The sequence below is a fragment of the Myotis lucifugus genome, unplaced genomic scaffold (genome assembly GCF_000147115.1).
Source record: "Myotis lucifugus unplaced genomic scaffold, Myoluc2.0 scaffold_172, whole genome shotgun sequence".
Taxonomy (NCBI): Eukaryota; Metazoa; Chordata; class Mammalia; order Chiroptera; family Vespertilionidae; genus Myotis; species Myotis lucifugus.
The window spans coordinates 2007232-2023582 of record NW_005871220.1 but is presented as its reverse complement, the minus strand read 5'-3'; the positions used below and the strand labels follow the sequence as shown (position 1 = coordinate 2023582).

The following is a 16351-nucleotide window of genomic DNA, read 5'->3' as shown; positions in this document are numbered from 1 at the left end:
TCCACATGCACACTAATCAGAAGCTTCCTAAAATGTAATAGTTCCTGTTCAATTAAACCTTGTAGCTCTCTAGTTCTTCTTGGTCAGACCATCATAATTCCTAGCAGGAAGCTGCACGCTCCTGGTCAACTGGTTCCTATATCTCCAGTGATATATATGTACTGCTGTCCAACCAAATCACCACATTCCCACTAGTATGACTGCAGCTGGACTTTTTGGAAGAGAATGTTCCTGAAAAAATCATCATCATCTTTGCACTCCCTCCTCACGCTCCGACCACCATCCACATTGGTTTTCCTTCATTTGGAACATCCTTCATCTCAGTCCCACTCATATAAACTCTAACCCTCATTTACAACCTAATTAAAACTCTATCTCCTCAAAGCCGCCCTTCCTCTCCCAGCCTGCTGACATATACAGTGCTATTTCCTTATTTCTCTGTTGAGAATAGACGGGAAATTCTCAGTAAACGTGTAGGGGTGCTTGCTTCCTTCAATAAACAACAAAGGAGGTATTTTCATCTACCCGTGTAAGAAGTGAAAGCTGACACAGGGAATTGAGAGAAGAAAATAGGGATTGTGTCAAAAAATAGTAAAGTATGATCAGTGCGGATAGCCATGAACAAAAAGACAAAAACTAATAGGTTGCCACAAGGTAATGGATTATCCACATATTCTGGAGATTGGTTGCTTAGACTTGAGCTCAATCCCTCTCAATAACGTCCCTCCTCCCAACAGCCCTCTGTATACATATAACACAGATACCTGCACAGAGACGCACAATGGTTTTGTATAAGGCTGAACATCCAGCAGCCACTCCTTAAATTTTTTTTCCAAAATAAAATAGGAATTCTCCATATTAAAGTATCTCCTCCTTAGCTACTCTTTGTCAAAGCTAAATAAAACAGAACATAATTCTATCAGCTTCACATATGTGTGTATTAAAATATGCATATTTAACCAATGCACATTAGCTTCCAAATACCGATTTTCTGCTTCTAATTCATTGCAAAGATGCTGTTTGACCAGTGAATGTATGAGAGTGTATCTCTTGCATAAAATATACTGTGAGAAATACTTCCCACACTTCCTCATGCTCCTGGCTCTCTCCATGTAAATCCACATCACCCTTTTTTTATGTTTAACACAAACAGAAATACTGCTGCTCTGTCGATCTTTTCTAGTCCCCTAGGGCTGATATAAACCTCCATGAATGGAGAGGTTCCAAGGAATGCTAACTCAAGTATTTCAGTCCCTTCTATTAGTAAACAGGCTTGCATTTCAATGATCTTTTCTCCTTCACAAGTATCCTTGGGATGCTGCGAGAACTGGGAGTATATTGCACAGTAGGCGAGAGTATCCCTGAATAATACTTGGTCCTCTGCTTATCCACTTGCAGATAAGGGACATTTCTCAGTTTGGGGAGCACTATCCCCAACCCGGCATTATCCTGCATGGCTCCCACTCTTTCCTTGTGGGGTGCTCACTGTCTTCATATAACCCTGAAACTTGCTTTACTGTCTTCCACTTACCTATAACAGATTCCACAAACCACTTACTTGCCTGACCAAAATGGAACATAATGAGTACAAAGTCATTTTCCTCCTCTTTTAAAAAAATATGTTTTCATGGATTTCAGAAAGGAAGGGAGAGGGATAGACAGAAACATCAATGATGAGAGAGAATCATTAATAGGCTGTCTCCGGCACGCCCCCTACTGGAGATTGAGCCTGCAACTCAGGCATGTGCCTTGACAGGGAGTTGAACCTTGACCTCCTGGTTCATGGGTCGATGCTTAACCACTGAGCCACACCAGCCGGGCATTTTCCTTCTCTTTAAATGGCTTCCTCCTGAAAAGCCCTGGGGTTTTCCTCAATCAGCTCAAGTATCTAAAGATTTTAAAGTACATTTTCCCTCCACCTATTTCCTAAAGGTCCACCTAGATCCTTTTACATTAAAATGGCTTTAAGTGTATGTGTTAAAATAAGAGATTCTCACTTTAATTGTTCAGGACTTCAGGGTACCCACTTAGAAGGTGGGAGGGCATATCACCCACTTAAGATCCCCTCTGACACTTATACAATTCCCGTATTCATTTTTAAATTAAGTTGATTTTCATATGATTTCACTTTATTTTAGTTTGCCCTTAAATTTTCGTTTATCCTGAAAACTATTTTAGAAATTTGTTATAGCAAAATTAACCCCATTTTACAGAGAAGTCAAATTTACCAAAAAAAAAAAAAGAAAAAAGAAAAGAAAAAGATCTAACATAACTGTTCCGAACACATGTTAAATGAAGCTAAAATTGCAGGTTTCCAGCTTTGTTTCTACCATTTTTAGTATCTCTGAGTTTATATGTAGGTTAAGGTTGGTAACTCCAGTGCCTACAAAGGCTACAGTGAACCTCAAATGAGAGGAGGTGCCTGGGGAAAGCTTGGGTGACTCAGGTGACAGGAACCACCTAGAACTGCAGCGTCACTGCTTCTAACCCAATACAAAACCAAACCGAAACAGGTGTCACTGGGTATTGTAGATCTGGAGAGAAGCCCAAAAAACAAATTTCTAATATGAAATCTCCCACTTTTCAAATGTTGCTTAGTAATGTACAATTTTTAGACACTGCCTAAAACTAACCAAAGAGCACAACTCCTGGGCCTACAGTTCGTGACCACTGTTGTTAATGACTATTCCTTGGACCTTTTACTTCCGTCTTTATTTCTTTCACAGTCCTAAAGCCGAGTTTAAGGAGACTGGGAGGAATAATTTCCTAGGCAGTTCTTTCAGCCTGTGCTAAATAATACTCAGCATTAAGGAATAAGTAAAAGTTTTATCCTTCTGTATATGCATAAATACACAGCACCTACATATCTGCAATGTCTATCCTGTTTACAAACCTATCACTTAAAATTGCCTCCTTCCACTTGCCCTGTCCCAGTTCCAGAACGGGTCATTGACATGTCTCTTTACTTTTAATACGCACTTTTTACTTTGCTATTATTTTCTGTGCCAATTCATCCTGACTCGGATGTCTAGAAAATTTATACTATCAACGTCCTTAGCTTTAACTCATTTTATTTATGGCCTTAATAACTTATTCCATCTCTCCCCAAAGTTAAAATTTAATTTGATCCCTGACAAACAACAACGAAACTAAAAAGTGGCTGCACACTAAGCAAAAAAATTGAGAGTTTTCTGCGTGAAGAGGCTTCTGATTGTGAAGGGACAGAAACATGTGGCCTCTCACCGGTTTCCTGCCTTTGCTGCTTAACCGAAGTGAAAGTACAGATATCAGGAACTCAGCAGCTTAAAGCCAAATTATTACCCAGCAAGCCCAGTGTCTCCCCAGAGGCCTGGAGATTACACGTGTAATAATCAGGCTGGCCCTGCCAAAAGGAAGGCTTAGTGCTGCATTTTATTTATTGTATTTTTTGAATGGAGCCATTGCTTGATAGCCCCTGGGAGCGTTAACAAAGATGAAAGAAACCACCAAAGGAAAGAAAGAAATATAAATACCTAAGAACCATGCAACTGAAGTTTATAATGTGGAACATGCAGCGCTGGAATCAGCACATAGGCTAGGGTCCTTCAAGTTCACTACGTTACAGCAATGGAAGCATGGCTTACTCAGCCGGAAATCTAGATCACCGAAGTCTCATCCAGGTTCATTGGCCAAACATCAAGCCTCCCATTTCTTGCTCATGTATCACGCCATGTGACAATTTGATATTCCTAAATTTTGTCTCTGATTGTCTATTATTATCAGCTGTATTTTAACACTGTAATAATTACTATATATTTGAGACTCCTATTAATTTTGCAAAAAGGCAAAATAAACTTTTTTTTTTAAATAAGCTGACTCTAGAGCAGCGGTTCTCAACCTGTGGGTCGAGACCCCTTTGGGGGTCGAACGACCCTTTCACAGGGGTCACCTAAGACCATTGGAAAACACATATATAATTACATTTGTTTTTGTGATTAATCACTATGCTTTAATTATGTTCAATTTGTAACAATGAAATTGGGGGTCACCACAACATGAGGAACTGTATTAAAGGGTCGCGGCATTAGGAAGGTTGAGAACCACTGCTCTAGTCTAGAGCCTCTAATATCTGCACTTTTAGTGAATCAAATCACAGTTATCAAAATCAAATCATCCTTTTATTTAGGAGTAGACAAGGCTGGGAGCTTGGGACATTTTGTTCTCGCATCTTTTTTTTCAATCCATGCTACCTCATTTTAAGTTCTTCTCTATAAACATTATTCTTTCAAATTTCCAAGAATAAAAAAAATAAAGCTCACAATCACACTTTCAAATAATTGTCATTTAAATGGATTTAAAGTTTGTTTTGTTTTCTTTCATTTTTGTTTTGTTTTGTTTTGTATTTAAGGAATTAAGACAATAAGTTTCCATGTAAGTTTTTTCCATAAAGTTTGCCTGGAAAAGAAATCATCCGCATACCAACATCAAACGTACAGTCCAATATTACCTTGTAATTTTCGTAGCCACCTCTTTTACTACTCTTACTCCCAACTTCAAGGGCAAATTTATGAGCCCTGAGCTACAATTACCTGGTGCTTACAGTAAGTTTTTACTTCTGTTCTAGGCATTCGGTGTAGCTCACACATGCAGGATGGGGGAGACGAAAGGAGTAGAGTAGCTTCTAAAACACAAAGGAAGTTTAACAGCATGCGAGAGGAACAGAGTGGGGTTGAGACAAAACCCCACAGCAGGTCTTGGAGGTGTTTACTTACGGGGAACTCCAAAGTGAAACTTACCCAGAAGCCACATTTTGAAGAGAGAGGAAGAAAGTCACCCCATATGACAAATGAGTGCCATGTGGATGGCGGGAACCACCTACAGACACTGTCTCTGGTACGAAGGAAAATCCTCCTTCCCTCCGAGTTCATGCCTCATGTCTCAATTAACATGCAGCCAGTGGCCGTGTGCTTAGGCCCTTGGAGGAGACACGGGCACCGCAGACCTGCCAGGAGGACTCACAATCTAATAGAATCTATGTTCCACAAACACACTCTACACAAATCCATTATGTGCCCAGAGCCGGCTTGTTTTATAAATGCATTTGGTGAAATGCAATGGAATTAACCCAACATTTATAGTTTCAGCCTCAAAGCACATTATGAGAATTATAAATGTCCCAGTTGACAACAGATGAAAATGAACATTGTCCTTATTTACTTTGGGTGGAAACGGAGAGGAGAAGGGAAGGATAATTTTTTTTAAAGCTTTAACCGAGGCCAGATTTCGTTTTCTGTAATGTCTGGCTCCCGATCCCATAGCCAAGCCTATTTTCTTTGTCTTTTCTTCTTCCTGGATTTCCAATAATATAAGTGAAACTTATAATAGAACTGTGCTGGGGAAAAAAAAAAACCAACAAAAACCTCAAGGATATTTTCAAGTCCCCAAGGTGAAGAAACTGCCTAAGGGAGTCAAGGGTACACAGACCAGATTTTTTACAACGTGTGCTTCTCCGCATTTTTAAGAAGGCAATTAGTTATTCTTGTGTACTAGTGACTGCCCCATTTTCTCCATAACTCGGGCGACACAAAGGGCCTCAGAGAGGATATATTTTAAGTGGGACATTTATTACCCCAAAAAGGAATGTTTCTAATTTAAAGTCACCGGGAAAGCCCTTTCGATAGATGCAGTGAAATTTCACAGCGGCAGAAACTTGGCCGCGCTGTTCTCAAATCTCATTGCCGTTTCTAACCAAGCCATCGTTAACCTACAGACCGAGGTAAAGAGCCTGATAAAATAACCCGGACCCGAGCGTTTCATCTATTGAAAGAAACCCAAGCCAAGCCCGATGCTAATCTGGTGGTCACACAGTGAGCATAAGATGCAGAGCTGCGAGGGGTGATGGTTCTGAAATGTTTATGCCGGGGGTAAAAAAAAAAAAAAAAGACAGTCTCATCTGTGTGCTCAGTGTAATAGGATTTTCAAGTGACTAGTGGGTCATTTTTGTCCCAGCAGCAGACAGGAAGGACTGCTGCCATCCGGAAATTTATGACATGAGTTTGAAGGTTGGATACATATTTCACATTAGAGAGAGAGAAGTTGGGTTTTGAGACCTGTCTCCATGTTCTACCTATGCTTCATAAAACCACACTAGGAATTTTTTAAGGGTGGTTTTCAAGAAGCACTGGGGAACTCTATGTACCTCGAGACCCCACCATAAACATGTCATAGGAATATATGGGATCCAAGGAATAGATTCCTTTTTATGACCACATCTCCTTACATTCTAACATGAAATCGGAGAGCTTCTTTTTCAAAGCATAGATCCTTGTTACTTCCTGTTCACGAGAGGCGTACCTAAAAGGTTATCGATTTGGTTCTGAAGGACGGAGTGTTTATTATGGAGGAAGCCACTGCGGGTACAAGTGTGAGGAAATTAATGACGGCTTGGTGAGTGTCCATGCTGTGGTGAGGAATCAGTGGGGCAACTGTCAATCTATATGATAATACATTCCCAAACTTCATAAAGTCAGTGATGTGAAAACGCATTGATTTCTCCGTGAGCTAAACAGAATTTGTCGGGAAGCGAGAGCAAGAAGTGGACGGAAGTCAGCGCCTCGTTGTGCAGAGGAGTGTGTACCTGGTTGTTATTTGCTTAAAGAGCTTATGACATGACGTGCACAGTTTCTTAGTTTTAGTTCTGGCTGCAAAGGAGAACAGAACATGCATTCTGCACATCTTTTGAATATGGGAAATACTGAACAATGGTTAAACGGAGAAAAGAAAACACATTCTCAATATTTTAAAATAACCGTCTATTACCTAAGCTTGGACTATGGCTACAATACCCCTCCGGCCTCTGCCAGACACAGGTATGAAAGGGTTGCGTAGGCCTTCTATCATTTTTCTTTATGCATCTGACTGCATTATAACTAGCAATTCCAGAAAAAATAATGACACTCTGTCCAAGGGTTTACTTCCTATGAGTACCCAGCGATTTATAGAGACTTCCCTAAGGTGAAAATTGTTCAAACATGATGTTTCAAATAGTGTTGAAAACAAAGAAACTATTGGCCTATCAAATACATCACTAATTATAAAGTTCTCCCATCCATAACAGTCTGGGTAAATTCAAGGCAAGCATTTTTGGCTCCCTTTGTTCGTGGAAACCTCTCTTTATTAGTGGAGTTTTTAAAGATGTATGTAGCTTTCAAAGAGAGGGTGCAAACTCCATAAGTATGTATAAATAATTCTGTGTATTTGGTTCCCATAAGACCAGTGAAAATACCAAACAAGGAAATTTTGCTAAAATACCTTGTTTAAACTGTTCCTGAAGTTCTTGGATTGCAAGGGGTTTTATTTATTAGATAAGCAAACTGCCTCTGTTGGAACTATATCCGACACATACGGAAGCTGAAAAAGTACGTCAGGAAATGAATTCAATGTATGCCTTTCTGGAAACTTCTAAAAGTAATTTCCTATCAATGAAGCACCTTGGAGTGTTGAATGTGCCAAGTGGCAGAATTTTGTCAGAATTCAAAAGGAGTCAAGTGCGGATTTTTCCTCGAGAGCACACCTTGATTAACTAGGCGAACGAAGGCATAATTAAGACACATCCCCTTGTCCCCACCATGGAATACATTATTTCAGAATTAAACCTAAATTTAAATGCAACAAAGTGACACCTTTTGGATTACATGCAACTTACCCAGGAAATGATGTATTTTCAACAGTTTTGAGATCAAGTAATACTTAGCTCTGCTTTTGCATCGGCAACAAGCTGTCTGCCTGCAAGTTTCCTTTATTTATTTATTTTTTTAATGCAAGAACATCCTTAAAGCTGCTCTAGGATAAGTTTATAGCATTTTATATAAACACCCTTAACTGATCTACTTGGATGCATTTTAATGGTAATTCCTTTATCAAACACACAATATATTCATAACAACCCACATAGCATTTGATGTTTTCTTCATAAATCAACTGTACCTAATGCGATTTCTCTTTTTTAAAAAAATGGTTTTGACTAAACATAGTTGTGAGTTGCTGAGAAACCCACAAATAAGCACCTTATCTCCTTAATGACTTTCTTAGGTTTCCTTGTATTTACTGCTTAATGATCGGAAGCATTTAATTTTCAAAGTTTCATTAAAACCCGTCTACAAAGCTGATGGATAAGCAGTAGCGATCTGTGATAGAAGATGTGGGAAGTCGTTAGCCCACATAGGTACCAAGGAGAAAAGTACACCCAGAACAGAACTCTTTTTTGAAGACAAACCCCTTCCTATTTGTCATTATTAAAGTCCAGAGCATCTGTTCTGAGTTTGATCTTCAATACGAGGATATGAGGCATTGCCGCCTGGAAATAAAAGGTTAAGATAAGGTAGGATTCTTAAGAGATCTTCATGAAAAAAATAAATATATAACCCAGGTTGCCATTTACCAGGAAGGGGACATCAATACAAAGACCTAGAAACTTGTGGAGAGAGGACATTTTCTAGGCACAGGTCATGGTTTATGTTTCCGCGTTGGCAATGTCATTTACTTGTTCATCAGACCAACCAGCTCTACCTGACAACCAAGTCATCGTCAAAACGTGATTCCTTATGCACTGGAGGTTGGCTGGCTTATTTCCTCCCCCAGCTCAGAGTGGGTAGACAAAGTCAATTTCCAAGGAAATGAATGGTTTTAGATGCCTCTTTATTAAAAATAAATAAATAATGAAATCCCCCCAAGCCCCACAGTGTGCAGTGCCCAGAACATGGAAAGGTATGTAAGAAGCAGGCCTACCGTTCTCATCATCTGACTTATTCTCGTTGTCAGAATCAGTCAGGGTCAGGGCTGAGTTTTCACGGCTGGACAGGCCGGAACTGCGCCTGGATTTTATCCCTCTCCCCCACAGTCTGATGGCGTGTTCTGGAGACATCCCTCCCTCGGTGTCCGAGTCGGCGTCAGATCCCGTGCTCAGGGAGTAGCCCTGGTGAAGGATGCCCATGTCCGAGCAGTAGCCACTGCGGTGCGGGGAGGGCTCACAGATGCCCAGCTCCGCAAGGGTGAAGTTAGTTCCTAGGGTGACAGCAACAGAGAGGCCGTTACAATGGGGGAAATGCTTTACAGGGTTAAAATGTTTTCTTACAAAAAGCAGACAGACACTTTCCCATCCAAAAAATAGACCAGGTTTGCCACAGTACACAGAACTAGGTCTTGGGCAAGTGTACTTAGGATATTGGGGTCAATTTGAGAACAAAAAAACGTAACCATCTAAGATTAATTTGAATTCTAGGACAGAATGCTCAGGTTTTATTTAAAAATAAAAATTTTAAGCATTTCTTGTTGTCTAGGGAGCACCACGTAGATTAGTGAAAAAAACACTACATCAAAAGGAATAGCTACTATATACTGAGCACTTTGCTCTAAGTATCTTTTATTTTGCAACATTTCACATTTTAAAATTTTTATAATAGCTTTAGAATGATGATACTATTATTGTAATTATTCTTTAAATAAGGAAACTGAAGGGTAGAGGAACAGAGAATTCAAGTGACTTACCCAAGGTCATACATCTAGATTGTAGCAAAACCTGGATCTGATCTTGAGCAGTCTGTCTTCAAGTCAAAGAACCTTAATCCTCCAATAAATGGGAGTGGTGGCCAGGAGACCTGGGGACCAGTCCTAGCTTCCCACTGGTAAGTCTCATTGTGGCAAGTCTCTTATTCCTTGAGCCTCAATGTTCTCATCTGTAAAATCTGGGTATTAATCTCTTAAATTCCTCTCAGGATAGCTATGTGTATTATATGTGATCATCTACACCAAACTGTTTTGTTTAAATGAGTTATATAATTTGTTAACTAAGTCAGCATCCCAGGGATGAAGAGTCGGTCGTTTTGTTTTTCAATGATATCAAACAATTTCTCTTTGCTCACACAATTTAACACCACAAGTACGTTTCACCTATGGAGAGTACATATGTACACATGTGGGGTATGAGGGGTGTTACGTGGTTTTAGGGGACGCAGAAGAGAACAGGCATTTGTTGAACACATGTATGTTCCCATGAGTCAGGCATGGGGCCAGGCAACGTACAGCTTTATCTCATTTAAATCCCACCGTAGCCCATCAGTTCAGGGGTTGAACACTTGACAGAGAAGTTAAATACTGGATCCAAGGTCACACTTGGGCAAGTGGCAGGGCCCGTATTCACCTCTAAACTGCAGACTCCAAGCATTTGCTTTTTCTACAATGTCAAATGGTCTCAATCAAAAAACCCACTTGACAACATTTTTTGCATAGTGAATGCTCTATTTGTGTGCTTTAAAAATTCAGCTTCTTTCAAGACATTTTAAGGTTTCAAGGCAAATTACATGGAATCATATGGAACACTCAACTTATTGATGCATAAAGCTGATTTTTGTAAAACCTTTAACCAATGTAAGGACAATGAAAACTATACAGTAAAGAAATGCACTTCTACACTGTAAGTGAAGAAAACCATATCAGTACCGCTGAAGCCATGGGCTTGCTATGTCTACCAAATACACTAGAGGCATTCCCAATCACTCAAGTCTGAAAACTCATGCTAAACTTCACACTCTGACAGTCCACATACATGCCATCACTGCTCCACTTTTATTTTTAAAAAGCACCAAGCAACCGTTTATATTAATCCAGGGTGACTTTAATTTGTAACAGACAAGTATTTTTATTTTGAGGTTTTATTTTTCTTTCTTCACTGCACATTGAACCTTCCCAGCCTTATTTGGCTGTGTAAATGGAATCAAACCCGTTTCTATACATAATTGTCTCTGCAGAGTGAACCCATTGGGGAGCTAACCCAAGCAGAAGTCCCCATGGGCATGGGATGATTTCCAACCACCTGTGCCAGGGCGGGAGGAGGGCCAGCCTTGCCACCGTCACCACACTGTCTATTCCCCAGGCCCATCTGTTCATGCTGCTGAAATTCTCTGCCCCGTGTACTCTGTTCCAGTTTGCAGCCTTGGTAACCAGGTATTGTCTCATAATTGTACATGAAAATGTGTATTTCAGGTTCGGTAGTCTATAAAACTGAAGTTGTTGAGTTCATATATATCTGGTACTACAATACTTTTCTCTCGATTGTTGCTTTTCTCATTCTTAAGTCAATGGAAAAAAAAGTTGTTGAATATGAACATTTCCCCAACTTGTCTTTAGAGCCCATGCTTGTTCTGGAAAGTCATGAGATGTATTGCTTCCATTTCCTACAATTAATGAAAACAAGCCAAATTGAACATATATGTTTTTATTCCACATGTGGGAATTTTCAGCTCTTGGATTCCATTGGAAATGGGGTGCATATATACACTTTCCTGATGGTTTTCCCACATCGTGTTATTGGAAACTAGCTTCAAAGACCTCCTTGGGAAAAGAGAAACATCTGTGTGAGGGAAGGAAGCCTCCGTTGCAGAGCTTCCCACGTACTTTTCAGTCTGGGGACTGGAAGGACAGGTGGTCAGCCTGGGGCATGTGAAGCTGTGGAATAAATACAGTGCCCCTGCTTTGCTTATCAAATTTACTTGATGATAAGGAATTAAACTATTATTTTTCTCATAAAACAAACTTGAGATTATCATGAATCAGTGAAAATTTGCATGATTTTTTCAAAGTAACCACACATGTTAGAAAAGAAAGAGTATATTTCATGAGTTCCCACTTCAAGCTCACAGCCCTGAAGCCACAAGCAAGCAATATGGAAAATAAAACCTGAGGCACCATATTGAATTCACCAGGAAAAAGTAACTCAATTCACACTGGCTTGTGGAAAGGCAGGTTTTCCTCTAAAAACAGAATTGTTTCCTTGGAAATTATATCTTGTAGACTCCTCATCTTCATCTTCCCATAGGACCACACCTTCCTGATGCCACCCATTCCCCACAATTCCTGGTTGGCTACTTTTTTTTTTAACCTTAGCTAACTCAAAGAATAGAAAACTCATTCTCAATACCTGGGGGGCAGATTCTGGACCAAGCCTTTCCCAAGCTTCCTGGCTTAACATAGGAAACAGGTAAGCCATATTCACTGTGGTCTATTCTTTATTAAATCATTCAACAAATATTTATTGTGCCTGGTCCTAGGCTAGGCATTGGGGATATAACAGTGAGCATTATAAAAATACAGTCCATGATATTTACAGTCTAATCGGGGAAGAACATTAATCAAATAATCTCATAAACAAAGTGCAATCTATGCTGTAATAAATATTATATAGGAAAAGGACAGGGAGCCATGGAAGGTCACCTGGTGGTCCAGCCCTTCACCCTTTACCAGCGTGCCTCACTGATGTTCATTTAGCAATAGGTTCACTGCTTTCAGGGACTAGACATTAATGTCATGGAGAAGTTATCATGTCTCCTTCGGTTTGCTCTTTCCATACCCACCTTCCCAAACATTCCTCTATGTGAATGTGTTTCAGACAAACATGTTTCATGTAGTTTGTCTTAGAGCTTGGAGCCCCATGCCTAGCACGTAAATAGTATGGGAACATTTTAATACTGTGTCAACTTAGTGTTTGCACTTACTTTTCTCATTGAAGGAAGACCGCTTTTGCTTTAATTCATCTTGTATAATTATGTCTTTATTAAGCTCCATGGCAGCTTTGGATGAAATAAAGAGACTAGTCATTGTATAATTCCCTAGGCTGAGGTGTCTAGTGGAAAGCAGTCAACATTTCCTTCCTCCTTTACTATCTTGCAGAACAATAAAAAGAGGCACTATATTTTAGTATTCATGAAACTCATGTTTACCCTCTATCTGCCCCCAGTCTCCTTGATATCACTGATGAGAGTGGATGTGGGCAGTGTGTCAAACCAAGGTCATTTCAGGGATGTGTTGTATAGCTATTGCCAATTAACTTCCCAGGATGGCCACATGTTATATTATCAAGGTGAGTCAATATTTTTATAGATGAACTAGAGGCCCGGTGCATGAGAATTCATGCACTGGAGGGGGATCCCTCAGCCTGGCCTGCCCCCTCTCACAGTCCAGGAGCCCTCAGGGGTGGGAGGTGACCTGGTGATCATAGGAAGGCGATGCCCCCATCACACCTCTGCTGTTGCCACTGCCGGCAGCGCAAGCCTCGGCCGGCCCTGGTTACCTGAGCCTCGAGCAGCCCTGGGTGGCTGGGCAGCCTCCATCCAAGGCTTGCCTGCACTTTGGGCCGGCCCTGGGTGGCTGGGGGGCTGAGGGGACTGGGAGACTCCGGAGGCAGGCACGCAGCAAAGCTGGGCCCACCTGGGGGCGGGCCCAGCCTTGCTGCACGCCTGCTGCCCTGGCGGGGTTGAGGGGACTGGGTGCTGCCATCTTGTGGCTGTGGGCGCCACCATCTTTGAGGACATGACAGTCAATTAGCATATTCCCTCCTTATTGGCTGTGGGCACTGCCATCTTTGCAATGGCGTGAGGGTCAATTAGCATATTCCCTCTTCATTAGGATGATTACACAAAATCTATGATATTTAGAACATGGAATTTTAGTATAATTTAAGGTGACGGGAGAGAATGTCAATGTCTAAAAACTATTAGGTGATCAGGATAGCAGAAAACAATCTTTAAACATAACTCTCTTGATTAATCGCTTTTGCTTTAAGTTGTCTTTTTCTTGATCACAACCTATGTATAATACAGATTCGTTTCCCAAAAAAAATTAGAGAGAAATTTTTGCCTTAGATATCAAGTGTTATCACTTGGCCAACTAATTGTACTTGGGATGCAGCTCTAAGGAGGGATATGTCAGCACGTTGTGATCATGGCTTTATTTTCTAAGTTTTTACCAACTTCTCACACTTTCAAATAACCTTTAACTAGGAGAAGCACATATGTTGCTAAGTCAGAATTATCATGTCATGGGTAATACCAGGGAATACAAATAGCATTGAAAATGTCAGCATTTGAACAGATTTCCTACTATGAGGGCAGGATGATAAAAATTAACTGTAGTAATGGTGGAGTACAATACAGAATACTTTTATTATCTAAACATTTACTATGTAAGTCCCCTGAATTTCAGAGAAGAAATTTAACACAGGGGAGCCCAAGTTGCTATACCATGAAAATAGTTGCTAATAGTCACTTATAAAGTTAATCCCCACCTGTTCCCTCTCACTTACTGCTAATATCTGATTTCCTATCAATCATATAACAATGTCTATGTCATCAATTAGTTGCTGATAACAGAAAGTAATATAATGCTAATGTGAGATTAAATTAAAAAGCTCATGAAGATGCAGATTTTCCACAAAGTCAATACAAATGTTGCTAAAAAAACACAAGGATCATAAGCAGAGCCACAGCATAACCAAAATCTAACAGAATTAAGCTACTAAGAGAAACTAGAAATGGATGTTGGCATGATGATGAACTCTTCAAAAGGTAATTTGATGGACTTATGGTTCCAGACCAAGATGGAATTTTCCACTTCTCTATATTCCTCCCACTAAGTACAGCTAAAAACCCTTGACAGTACATATAAAAATCACCTGGGAAGAATCTAGAAGGAGTTGAGAAGAAGTCAGAAATATTAGGGTCCTGGGACCTGAGGAGGAACATACTGGTGAGTTCCTTGGATTTTATTTTTTCCTCTGATATTCAATTTTTTTGGAAAAAAAAAATGACCCTCTGTGATCATGTTTCAAAATGCAAATTTAAAGTAAAAGATAGAATAATGTAGTCATACAATTTGACTGTAAAATGTATAGTATGCCCCCTTACTTTGTATTCTTTTCTTTTAAAATAACTATAGCACAGTTGGAATAATAAATTGTATTCAATATTAATTTATACAATACATTTTATTTTTCCAAAATAAAGTTGCTATGAATTATTTTTTATTATTTAATATAAACTTTGGTTCTTTTTAAACATTGATTCCTTTTTTTAAGTGGCCTTTTCTATGACCATTTATTCTAAGAAAAAGAATCTCCTGTAAATAAACATGGGTCACTTATCTTTAGCAAATGCTGCAAGTCTATATTTTACAGTCAGAAATGAATATCCAAATTTTTCTAACAGGTATTTTAGACATGGATATAAACTATAATGTTATAGTTCTTATCACAGTAAACAAAGTAATTTCACCCGATGCCTTAAAATTTTGCAAAATAGAGTAATCAAGAAAAATGTGGTAATTATAAAAAATAAAACTCTTATTTTTGTTTAATTAATCAAAGCCTATCACCAAATTATTTTCTCATATTAAATACCTTATATTTAAATTTTGAGCAATTGTAAATATGTATGACCTACACAAAATAATCAGTCCAAACAATTACCAACACTATCTAAATTATTATTTTCATACAAGTCTAAAACCTATATATTTTATATGCAATAATAACAATTTTGAAGGCCAGAAGGAACTACTTATGAATTCTAATGTTTTATGCTGTGTTTACTAAAATTGTTCACATAAACTCTCTCTTAATGCCCTTCTAAAGTTCATCTGATTTTACATATTCAGATATTTTCCCAAATGTTGACAAAACTGTTCACAAAATGATCCTGTGGCTTAAAAACACAGAGTAGGTGCACATACATTATTATTCAAAAAATGTAAGTCAATATTTATAATTCAAAAATGCACTTTAAGGATAACAATGTTCTTTTATGTGTAGCACCTAAAACATTAATATTTTAGTACTTCTCCACTTTTAGATTAAGAATTCTAATCTCTGTCTGAATGTCAGATATGTCACAACTTTTTACAATGACTTTAGTTAGTCATTCCAATGCAAATAAACACGTTTCCAAATCAAGGAGACACCAAAATGGCTAGTGAAGAAGGGAGAGTCTCCTATGTCCTAGGTTTCTCTGTAAGCTTTGTAACTTCACAGAGAAAGGTGAAAGGGGCATTCTCTGAAATGGTGGCATTTCCAGGTTCCAACCTGAACGGAGTCCAATTTGGAAAAGCACAAAGCAGGCACAACAAAAGGTTCTGCTGATCAGCTGCCAGTTCAGAAAGAGAAATGAGATGTCCAGTCATCTGGCTAGCTGGAGACTCCTCTGCTGATTAAAGCTCAGACAAGATTAAAAATCAATGCTGCTATTAAAGATGGTACCAATCACGTATTCTATGTAAGAGCATCACGGTGGTGGACATCTGGTCGTGGGAGGCTCTGCCTCTCCAAACAGTATTTTTACTGGTAATCAGAAAAAGAAAAGGACAATAGTGAGTGAGCTACAATAGTCTAGCTTTCCTATACCTGAGAACAGTTACTAGATTAGCTTACTGAGGACTTCATAGTGTGGCAGGCAAAGTCCAAAATGCTTTTATATAGTTTTCCGATTAATTAGGACAACAGCCCTATCAAACAGTCACTATACAGCCTAGAGTTAACGTGGGAGTTCCA

The 16351-nt window shown here is 39.3% G+C and overlaps 1 protein-coding gene across 1 annotated transcript in view; it reads right to left on the bottom strand.

The window, feature by feature from the left end:
- TENM2 (teneurin transmembrane protein 2) overlaps positions 1-16351 on the bottom strand; it is an 881884-nt gene that overhangs the window by 803944 nt on the left and 61589 nt on the right. Inside the window, 1 exon segment of the mRNA XM_023760070.1 lies at positions 8767-9042. Coding sequence (XP_023615838.1) covers positions 8767-9042 — 276 coding nt within the window.